This window comes from Hordeum vulgare, chromosome 2H (genome assembly GCF_904849725.1).
Source record: "Hordeum vulgare subsp. vulgare chromosome 2H, MorexV3_pseudomolecules_assembly, whole genome shotgun sequence".
NCBI lineage: Eukaryota > Viridiplantae > Streptophyta > Magnoliopsida > Poales > Poaceae > Hordeum > Hordeum vulgare.
Genome location: NC_058519.1, coordinates 602,971,195 through 602,983,082, shown reverse-complemented (window position 1 = coordinate 602,983,082; position 11,888 = coordinate 602,971,195). Strand labels below are relative to the sequence as shown.

Genomic DNA, 11,888 nt, shown 5'->3' with positions numbered 1-11,888 from the left:
GATTATTATGAACAAGAAAATATAATAATAACTAATTTATTATTGCCTCTAGGGCATATTTCCAACACCTTCTCCACATCCGCAGCGGTTGCGAGTTTCCCCGCACCACCGTGGACGCCACCAACATCCTTCACTTCATCCGCGGTCACCGCGCCTTGCAACTCCACTACATCTCCGGCCGCTGTGCCGGCGTCGCCATGAGCTTCCGTCATCGGATAGATGGAGGCGATGAAGGTGAGGAAGAGGATGTGGTGGGGGACAGCGAGACGGTGCGGTGGATGCAGTGGAGGAGAGCGAGATGATGTCGGCGGGGGAGAGGAAGACGAAGCGGCAGGGAGGGGATTTGGGGGAAATGGTAGGGGCGATGCGCTGGGAGGTGGTTCCCCCTCCTTATACAATGGGACGTTTTGGGCATGTCCCATGGACACGTGCTACCCCACAACCGCGGTCAGTTGCATGCTCCCACGTATATGAATACCACTGTACGGTCAGCATACGAAACCACTATACGGGTAAACGGTCAAAGGTGGACTCGGCCCTACGCGGTCCCACTCCTCAGAGTTAACGGTCAAAGGCCTTGACCCGATGGCAATATCCGTTGTAACATGTTCTGAGGGTTTCGAGCAAGGGAGTGAGGAAAAGTGAGCAAAAGTTAAGAGCGTGCGGATGAATGAGTAGAACTAACGAACGAGGGGCACAGAAATAAAGATCTTAATTATTTAACTAGTGTATGGCTGGCAACTGAAGAAATGTCGTGATGTCATTTCAGCGACATGCTGTGAAGCTTGAACGGAATTCCTTGCCAACATCGGAACGATTTGCTAAAATTCAGGTACATCCCATTGTCATCATATATACATGGGCAAAACAAGCTTAAGTTCTGAGTCCTACATATCAGAATAAATAACTAGTTACCCTCATACGACAACAGGAAAAACATGGCAAGAAATTGCACATCTAAAACTAGGATCCATAGATACGATTGCAGGATCGGCAAGCTAAGAGCATGGTTAATAGTACAGCCAGCTGCTGGCTATATGATATTGACACGTCATCTATAGCCAAGCTTATAGCCCGCAAGTACAATAGACATATGTAAATAAGTACTACTTTATTGATAGAAGGCCCACCATTCTCTCTCACAAAGTGCCTAGGAGCACGTGTTACAGCCGGCTGTTAGTTTGTAGCCCGCTTCTCTTCTCTCTCCTCTTCTCTCTCTTCCAACTCATCACAAATATATTATTTTAAGTCTTACAGCCCGCCCACGTCATCCTATTGTACTTGCTCTAAAACGCGGAAACTATTGCAGCTATGTACTCTAAGCATCAGCCGGTCAGGTCCAATCTGCAAAACAAGAACAAGTCAAAGAAAATAAATGCCCAATAGTTCAAAAGGCGCAGAGTGAAAAAAGAAACGTCAAATGTGCTTTGGGGGGGGGGGGGGGGGGGGGGGAAGAAACACCGATGCATTTAGAGTTTTGACTCTCAACTCCTTTTTATGCTTGTAAATTTCATGGAAAGGATTATTTTTTCGCCAGATGCAAAAGGAGATGTTCAGTGCTATAAAATGTTGCTGGTTTGCACCACAAAATTTGTTCATTTAGAGCTAACAAATGCTCTTTTCCGCATAAAAATCTACAGGCATATAAAAACTACAATAGTCATGTGCATAACATTTACTCCAGGATTTTTGACATTTGATTATTATTATTTTACTGTTTACCACAGGAGCATGTGAGCTCAGGTGCCATTTTGCTGCTTTCAGTAAATGGCATACTCTTGAAAAAATATCAGTTAATTTTTTAAATTTCACGCCTCGGCTCTCAAGGAGGCATATTTGGGTATTTCAGATGGCATTACCATCTCACTGAGTCAGTTCATTATGCGGGGAAAGGTGACATAGCCCTGAGTAAACAATTTACATCTGCAAAACATCAGCAAAGCTCGCTTCATTTCGTTCCTGGCATGGCATGTAACAAGAAAAGGTCGGGTTCAGATACATGGTCACAAGTCAATAGCAGCTACATATCTCCCACAGCCAAATCAGTTTACTGAGATGATATTACCTGTTGGAAACTTGGTGGCATCGCTGGTTCACCCATTTTGATTTGGTAAGCCACCAGTTGCCATCATCTTCTGCATAGCGCTCATTGCATTCGTCACTCTTGCCAAGTCCTCCTGCAGTTTTCTTTGACTTTCCTCCATCGCTATCACCTTCTTCCTTAGAGCAGCTGCCTCATCTTCAGCCCTTCTTTTATCCCTCGCAGCTTCCAAGATTGTGCTTTCCTGGGAGTTTTTGGGGTTCTTTCTCAGTGTGGAGACTTCATCTCCAGCTTTTCTTTTGGCCCTCGCAGCCTGCGGGTCTGACCTTTCTTGCAGGTATTTGGGGGAGCGCCCAGGTGTATTCCTGCGTGCACTGACCCTCCTTTTTGCACCCATCGCAGGTGCATAGTCATCTCCTGACCCTTCTGGATTCTCGAGAGATGGGTCACCAGATCGTGACTGCAAGGTGAGCAAGGCATGTCAGTTCTTGAGCTTTTCCAGGAGATCAGGACAAATACTAACATGTCAAATCTAGCAATTGACTTGCTGATATAACACATAGTTTTCGTTTTCTTTTCATTCAAGTAACATGAATAAATCATCCAGATAAAAAACAAAGAAGTAAGAGTTACCTCTTCCTGGTGCACCCGTGCAAAGCTCTTGGATCCGGTTTTATTGACATAGGTTGATTTGGCTCGAGAAGCTTTAGATGCAGCACTTCTGGCCTGTGTTTAAGAGCATATATCAATCATTCAAATTATCCAAAATGTCTACTCCATCCTGTTTCAAAAAAGATGGCTTTCCAGAGTTGGGCAAAAGCATTAAGTTTGGCGAAATGTCTATATTGCCCATCTCTTTTTTCCTCACAAGGTCATTAATTACTTTTTTTCCGCCAAAGCAAGGTATGCAAGCACAAGAGGAGTTAATTATTTCTTTTCTGGTGACATTGATTAAGGGCAAAGTAGAAACACAATGACTTAAATTGCATCAGAAGTGTAGAAGTACAAGTATTTTGAGAAAAAATGGAGCTAAAAAGGGCATCTATTTTGAAATGGAGGGAATAGTACATTGTTATAGCAAATGAAAGAGAATGCACAGCACTACCTTTGCCTTTTCGGTATTCCAATATGCAACAAGGACTCGCCATTGTTCTTTTGGGACACGAGGATCTCGATCAGCAAGGCGTTCCTCTTCAGTTGTATGAGAATCATAGTGTTTCCGTTTTAAATGAGATTTCCAAACCCGCCACTTGCTTCTTATGGAGCTTAGGACCGCTAACTCGTGACGTAGATCAACATCAAATTTAAGCTATACCAAAGAATAAGGAATGTGAAAAAAGTTACAGGCAGGGGAAAAAACAACATTAGTAATGCATACCTTAACAATGTGCCACATACAATCCTTGTTCTCCTTCGGAAATTTTTTCCAACTTACATACGTGAGAGGTGCCAACACTCCGTCTCGTGCCAGTGCGCCTAGAAAGTTAATCAACATGATTGCATTTTCTCCGATTGGCAGGCCCGAAGTGTTCAAGGAGACCGGTATCCGTACACCCTTGGGCAAGGTCCACACTTTGACACAAAGACGACCTCCTGCTTTCTTTCCCTTTGCAAGCGCCCGTCTGACCGCTAGAGGTAAATAATTCCGCGCGAGATGCTCGGGGTCAGACATATCAGGAACTAAAGGAGTTGTGGTTACATCAGGGTCATCTAATTCATCAGAGATTTCTTGAGGCACCTTATGTACAGAGGGAGTGCTAGGGCAAAGATCGGCAACTATTCTATCAATATCTGGATGGTCAGACTCAGACATGCTTTGATTTGGAGATACAACATAGTCCTCATCGTTACCACTTTCTACAGAATCAGTGTCTGTCGAGGCAACTGACCCTTCACAATCTGGAGAGGGGGGACACTGCTGAAGAGGCACCCATTCAATTAATTCATCATCCGTAGCATCTGCTGGCACTTGGACATCATGACCAAAATTCTGCAGGTCACCAGATTCGCTTTCTAGAGGTTTATTTTCCATAGCAGAAGATGAATCTTTGGCCAAACGTTTACTACATTTAAGCTGAAGCCCTTCATTTGATGAAGCTATTGAGCCTTTTCTATTCTTCTTCTGAGTCCAACTACTAGTCTGCTTGGAAACATTACCTTCAGTCTGCTCCTTCTGGATTTCATCATTAGTGCATATATTTTTCTGTTTTACATCGGCCAGCTTATTCGGAGGTGTAACCTGTTCCCGCCCCTTAAGAGTTGAAGTGTTGCCATGCCTGCCATTAGCCTTACTTTCACGCTCAATATCGACATGGATTTCATGACTATCAGTATCAGAGGTCTGTCCTTCTGCCTGTTGTATATTTTGGTTCAGTGATTCCATATGTCTCTTCTCGGCAATAGTCTTGGCATTAACTAACTCTGGTTTTTTCTGCTTGCTACACCTTGCAGTAGCCTCCTTTATAGGAAGAGAGTACATTGCTGCTCTATTAGTTAGATGATTGGTAGGCTCACCGATTGCCTGATCCGGATGCTCTTTCTGTGTGTGTTCTGGACGAGTTGCATCAGACTGTTGTTTTTGCATATGTTGCTTGACCTGATTTGTGGCCGATGCCTTTCTCTTCTCTACATTAACAGAGTTGGGTCCAACTGAACATCCAGTTGGCCATGTGTTCTTCCTAGAAAGCATCTTATCGATCATCTCAGTGGATGCGTCTTCTCCATGATTTACTTGGTTGACTGGCGGATGAACCACCCCATCCAGATCTAGACAGTTTACCTGACTGCCATCCGCATGAGTTTCATGATAAGGCTGTTTGTGCACCTGCTGTATGATCCGAGTAGGAGTCTGGGGGCCAGTGGAGCATCCAACTCTATGAGTAGCAGTAGCCTCATATATCAGCTCAGTATGTCTCGCCTCTCTATAAACTTCATGGCTGAGAGACCCATCCTGCATCTCCTCTGAGTGAATGACTCTATGCAGGCGTGCCAGCTTCGCTCGCTTTGGCTGAACAGAGTAACCAGAGTGCTGATCATTTACATGATTTCTGACCTCATTTTGAGGAAAAACCTGTGTTTCCTCATCACCTACAATACGACGACCAAGAAGTGGGCCAAGTGAAGGTCGGTTTCTCTGAAGGCTACTATTTGCAAAAGTCTCGTTAGCCACAGGTATCTCTTCTCCATCGATCACGCGATCACGATACTCTTGTTCATCCGGATGCACATGAATGAGACAAACAGGACGCTCTACCTGTGTCCTCCGCAGAGGAATTAGCCTCACATCAGGCTCTGCTTGGGGTAGCCCTGCACGCATTGCGTAACTAGGACGCTCTTGCCATCTCTGCATCACAGAAAAAGAAAGGTGTGCACTATGAGGACAAAATCTTGATGGATACCCAGTGCCAGTGGGAGTACACACTACAAAACTGCACATATGAAATCAAGTGAGGGGGAGAATTGGAGAAAGGCTCTTTGTTCTACACTAGAAACCAGAGTCAGGTGAGGCAAAGTTACTACAGTACAGGGCAAAAAAAATGGCGGCTTTCAACTGGAATGCTGAATTCTTCGATTTTGCAATACCAAAGTTCACAGCCCAACATAATGGAGAAAGTATGTACCTCCCGAGCAGCAACAATCGGAGGGACGGATGCCGAGGAGCGCGGTACGACGGCCGCCGCGGCGGAGGTCAGGATGTAGTTCCGGAGGCGGGCGGAGTCGACGGCCAGCTCGGCGGCGCAGAAAGGGCAGGAGCATCGCGATAGCCCGACGGGCACGCTGAGGAGCTCGCCGCATGCGCCGCACGGCAGCCTCGCCCCGCGCGCGTCCGCCGCGCCGCGCGGCAGGGGCAGCGCCCTCCGCCGGGGCGGCGGCACGAACTCCGGGGGGAGCGACTGCGGCGTGGCGCAGTCGGGGCAGACGAACTCCGTCAGACCCCGTTCCACCTCCAACTTCTCCTCGCACCCCACGCAGAGCACCTCCAAGAACTCCTCGGCCGTCGCCGCCGCCGCCGTGGCTAGCGGCGGTGGCGCCATTGCCTTCGAGCTAGGGCGTGATTTCTGTTTCGGCGGCGGGGAGAGAAACGCCGATGGCTGGCACGCTCACAGTCTCACATACAGTACTCCTCCGTAAAAAAAAATACTCGTAGTATAAAAGCGTTTAAAATATTATTTTAGTGAACTAAATGCTTTTATATTTAAGAACACTTGTTTAGACATTGACTAGCATATCTAACATGCCCTTTAAACGCGTTTTAAGGATTGGTTTAGAGGGTGCTTGATACGTTTTTAGTCCCGTGACTAAAAGTAATGAGACTAAAACTTGCTAGCCTTACTCATGCTTCGATCCAAATACTAAAGAGACTAAAATCAAGTTAATGAGCATTTATTATCCTTCAAACCCTCCAATCCAGAACTTACGTGAGAAGTTAAATGAGGAGAGAGAGGACTAATGCACATTTTAGTAGGGGTATCCCTGCCTAAATTTTTTTAGCCTCAAGACTAGTTTTAGCTTCTCTTTAGTCAGGGGTGCTTGGAACTTTAGCCTATTAAAGAGACTAGTTTTAGTCACACTAGTTTTAGTCCCTTGGATCCAAGCACCCTCTTAAGCTGCCAACGAATAGAACCCACAAATTTAAATTACTGAATATTTATTTTTTATCACATGTTTTCTTCCTTTCATTCGTGTTCATGGTCAGCTAGCTCGCTACTACGAAGCCGACGTACAGCGCATGCAGAGGTGAAACTCGGCCTTGGGCAACTGGGGCTCCAGCCCGAGGCGTGGCTTCTTTAGAAATGTAACTTCTTTAGAAGATTTTCATCATACACTTCAAATAGAAGAATTAAATGTCTCAGCGCTCAGCAATATTTGAAATGAAGGACTGCAATGTTTCTTTCATTGTTTGAAGGTATAATTCATGTGCAAAAACATAAAATGCGTGAGTGTGGCACTATGCATGAACACAAATGTTACCTCCAAAGCTTAAATAAAGGTCTATTTAACCAGTAAAAGAGCGATATATTAGGTATATCTTCTGCACATCCTAGTCTTATCCTTTTTCACATAGTAAATGATGAGACTATTCATCCCTTACCCTGTCCTTTTCAACAATATCTGCAACTAACTGATTACAAAGATTTGGTCCATCATCAAGCAGATCATATGAATGGTTCCAAAATAATGTAGGAGTTAGATCACGTGCCCAACTCTCTTCATCATCTCCTGCACTAAGAATATAGTGCCAGCTGAATTCTCATGACATCCTTTGTGTAGCTACAGTATCAGATGCAGATGCTGAAACTAATATGACGGAATTGAAGTCCCATAACTCATGCTTTGTACTTTATTAAACCATATACTTGTATTTTGTGATATCCAAACAAGACAGAGATCAAAGTATACCTTTAATCGAATTCTCTCTTGAGGCGTAATTGTGCGTACTAATCAAGTTGATGTAGCTTTTAACATGCTGAGAGTACAGATAAACGACATTCTTCATGCTTTTCTCAAATCTTCTCTTCAAGTATTGAAGAGGAACACACACCTTACGAACCCAGGCTGAGTCGTGGGTGTTCATCTCATTCCATTGAAACAAATTAGAAAATGCAAGGAGCACAAATCTATATATTTTCATCATATGCGTGGATCTATTAGATATTATAAAAGAAAAAAAATAAAGCATTGTGTATATAAGTTGGGGTGGTTCAAGGCCGGGGTGAAGCAGAGTTAACACGAGCAGCAACAGAAGCGGACAACGAATCCATGATGTCTCCTTTGGCACATCGTTGTTGTTGTCCTGGGCACCCGTGCTCCTCCTGTCAGACCCAAAGAGGAAGAGCTTTCATTAGTGAAAGCTAGCTCAGATTCTTCCAATCATCAGAAACATGTTCTAACTAAGGTCAATAGCATTAATTTCCTTTTATTTTACATTTTGATTTCTAAATTCAGTATACGAGGGACAAGTATGATCTTGACATCCCGGTATGCAGCAGTTTTTAAAATGACCATTTGTTCACTTATAGGTACTCCACAATTCCGAGTGGTTTATAGACAGTGAGTAAGAAACCCAAAAATAGTATATATTGGGCGTACAAAGAATTCCATTCGACAATAGTATGTACATGGAAAGACAATTCGTTATCTGATTGATATCTTCTGAATCTATTTTCTCCAAAATAAACACCGAGAATCCTTATCAGGGTGCATATAATTCAGGAATGCAAGCAAAGCTCATTATGGTAGTACCAAGTGACAGGCAGAATGGAGTCAAATCTTTCCGTTTTGAAATCTCCTCTCAGTGATGCTATGGAGCAATCCACATCCATCCATCGATCAGCATAGAAGAAACATAAACAAATCCCTCGATCTAGCCCGATCGTTTACCAGATCACAGGAAAAGCGAAAGACTGGACGGAAAACCCTAGCGTCAGTTTGAACGGAGCCGTGCCGGCCGCCCTCGACAACCCGTGATTGGTGATTTGCCGCCGGCGTCCTCACAAGTGACAACCCGCCTCCTCTTGTTCTTCTCTGCTCCAATCTGAATTGCAGTGCATGCACGACCAGGTATGTAAATTAGTGGTATATCCGAGATTGTGGAGATGGTACATGTCTGAATTTTTTGTGATGACGTATCTGAATTGCGGTGCATGTCCAACCACGCTGTTGCTGCATCCATCTAATAGTCATATGTTTGCACACACAACCCAGGCCAACGAGCACTGTGTCACATGTCCGCACAGCCGCACAGACCACAAGTAATATGTAATCTGCATCTAATTTTTTCCCAGTTCACCTAATTCCTTGATATCACTATATCAGCCAAACTTCGGTGAGTTATATTTACTTTGTCAATTTTGTTTCATTGTTCTCATGAAGTTAGAAATACAATGATGAAGAGGACCGGTACAATTGAATCTTTTTTCAGTCAACATCCAACCAGCCTGCAGCCAACAATACCAGCACTGAAGAAAGTGAACCACGTGTGGAGCTTAATCCAGATGACATTAATCATGATCCTGGCCTTCGGAAACCAATTGAAGAGTTGCATCCGGATGTTAGGGATGCTGCTAGAAGAGAGTATTTGGCCATGAGAGCATGTCGACCAACATGCCATGTTTATGAACAAGAAAGAATTGGGAAGCATATGAGAGGCTTTCGTGAAGAGTGGTACATATCGCATGATTGGTTGGAATATAGTGTTGCTAAAAAGCATGGCTTCTGTTTTCATCATTTTCTCTTTAAGCAACAGAGAGCTGGAAACTATGGAATATAAGCATATACAAAGAAAGGCTTTAGTAACTGGAAAAATGCTATTGCATCTTTTGACACTCCTGTTGGTAATGTTAACAGTGCTCATAATAGAGCAAGAAGGTAATGTCAAGCTTTTCAAAACCCGAGGCAATATGTGGAACAAGTATGGGCCGGTTCAGACAAGAAGAAGGAGGAAGAGTACTTGGGTCGTCTAACTATCATGTTAGGTGTCGTGAGGCTTCTTTTATTGCAAGCTCTTGCTTTTTGTGGACACGATGAGTCTGCTAACTCAAACAATAAGGGAAATTTCTTAGAGATGGTGCAGTGGTATAAAAAAAGGATTCGAATGTCGCTAAGTTGTTAGATTGTGCTCCTGGAAATAATTTGTTGACATCTGCACAAATACAAAAGCATTTATGCAAAGCTTGTGGAGAAGAGAGGACCAAAGCAATTGTGAAAGATCTTGGGGATAAAAAAATTGTTGTCCTTGTTGATGAGGCTCGATATGCATCTCTCAAGGAGCAAATGGCTGTGGTTTTGAGGTTTGTATGTCATGATCTTTTTTTATTGCTTTTTTGTTATGAAGTGTGCTCCTATTGATGTTTTTTTCTTATCTCATCTAGGTATTTGAATAGTCAAGGGGAAGTGATTGAGAGGTTTCTTGCGATTAAACATGTTGCTGACACAACATCATCTTCGTTGAAGGCAGCCTTGGATGATATGTTTCTTAAACATGGCCTATCTATCCATAGAGTGCGAGGCCAAGGATATGATGGAGCATCGAACATGAGAGGTGAATTTTATGGGCTCCAAAGAAGGGTACTACTCCCTCTGTTCCTAAATATAAGTCTTTTTAGACATTTCACTAGGGGACCACATACGGATGTATATAGACATATTTTAGAATATAGATTCACTCATTTTACTTCGTATGTAGTCCCCTAGTGAAATGTCTAAAAAGACTTATATTTAGGAACGGAGGGAGTAGATGAGAATCCTTATGCTTTTTATGTACATTGCTTTGCACATCAGTTGCAGTTAGTGGTTGTTGCCGTTGCCAAGTGTTGTCCTTCTGTCTTGGATTTCTTTAGCTACACTTCTATGATTGTCAAAAGTATTAATGGTTCTTGTAAGAGACATGACCAGTTAGCCCAAGCGCAATATATGATGATCTTGTACAAAAATTAGAGACTGGAGAAATTTTTACAGGGAGAGGGAGGAACCAACAAACTAACCTTACAAGACCTGGTGACACTAGGTGGGGGCTCACATCATAAAACCTTGTGCCGCCTTCATCTCATGTGGTATGCAATGCTAGAGGTATTGGAGAATATGCTAATGATGCCACTAACACATCGCAAAAACCACACCACGAGGTTTGATACGTCATATGGAGAGCTTTGAGTTTGTATTTATAATGCATCTTAGGATAAAATTGTTGTGAAAAACTAATGATCTATCACAGTGCTTGCAAAAGAAGAACCAGAACATTGTTCGTGCCATGGGCTTGATTCAGACCACATTGCAGAAACTTGATGAGATGAGGCATCAGGGGTGGGATGAGCTATTTGAAGAGGTAAATGCATTTTGTATCAAACATAACATCATTATTCCAAACATGACGGAAACATTAGCTATTGGAGGTCGCTCGAGAGGTCGTGGCGGCCAGATGGTAACTCACTTACATTATTTCCATCATGAAATATTTAATGTGGTGCTTGACCAGATTATTGTTGAGTTCAACAATCGCTTTGGTGAGAAATCTACCCAACTATTGAGATGCATCGCCTGTTTGGAGCCAATAAATTCTTTTGCCAACTTTGATATAAATAAGCTGGTTGAACTTGCTCAGATTTATGGCGTAGATTTATCGGAATATGAATGTAGAGTTCTTAGGGACCAACTTGAGAGATTTGTTATTGAAGCTAGAGCTCATACTAAATTTTTAAGTTGCATTGATCTTGGTCAGCTTGCTATAAAGATGGTTCAAACAGATAGGCACACACATTTTCCGTTGGTATTTCATTTCATTGAATTGGCCTTGATTCTGCCCGTCGCAACGGCAACCGTAGAAAGAGCTTTCTCGGCTATAAGCATTATCAAAATTGATTTGTGAAACAAGATGAATGATGAATGGATGAATCACCATTTGGTGTGCTATATTGAGCATGATGTATTTGTTGGAAATATGCCCTAGAGGCAATAATAAATTAGTTATTATTATATTTCTTTGTTCATGATAATCGTTTATTATCCATGATATAATTATATTGATTGGAAACACAAATACATGTGTGGATACATAGACAAAACATTGTCCCTAATAAGCCTCTAGTTGACTAGCTCGTTGATCAAAGATGGTTAAGGTTTCCTAACCATAGACAAGTGTTGTCACTTGATAACAAGATCACATCATTAGGAGAATTATGTGATGGACAAGACCCAAACTATAAACGTAGTGTATGATCGTGTCAGTTTATTGCTACTGTTTTCTGCATGTCAATGTATATGTTCCTATGACCATGGGAGCATGCAACTCCGGATACCGGAGGAATACCTTATGGGTTATCAAACATCGCAACATAACTCGGTGACTATA

General features: G+C 42.9%; 1 protein-coding gene across 3 annotated transcripts; it reads right to left on the bottom strand.

Moving 5' to 3' along the window:
• Positions 1 to 1,284: 1,284 nt before the first annotated feature.
• On the bottom strand, positions 1,285 to 6,160 carry LOC123427654. 3 transcript variants are annotated; one of them, XM_045111748.1, is made up of 6 exons: positions 5,662 to 6,160; positions 3,420 to 5,384; positions 3,147 to 3,350; positions 2,675 to 2,767; positions 2,066 to 2,501; positions 1,285 to 1,344 (listed from the first exon to the last, which is right to left on the bottom strand). In XM_045111748.1, the coding sequence occupies exons 1-5, from the start codon at positions 6,073 to 6,075 to the stop codon at positions 2,094 to 2,096; spliced, it is 3,084 nt and encodes a 1,027-aa protein (XP_044967683.1). In that variant the 5' UTR covers positions 6,076 to 6,160; the 3' UTR covers positions 1,285 to 1,344; positions 2,066 to 2,093. The 3 variants fall into 3 exon arrangements, with proteins under 3 accessions (XP_044967683.1, XP_044967682.1, XP_044967681.1); XM_045111747.1 differs by lacking the exon at positions 1,285 to 1,344 and adding an exon at positions 1,934 to 1,959; XM_045111746.1 differs by lacking the exon at positions 1,285 to 1,344 and having other exon boundaries at positions 1,934 to 2,501.
• Positions 6,161 to 11,888: the final 5,728 nt, after the last annotated feature.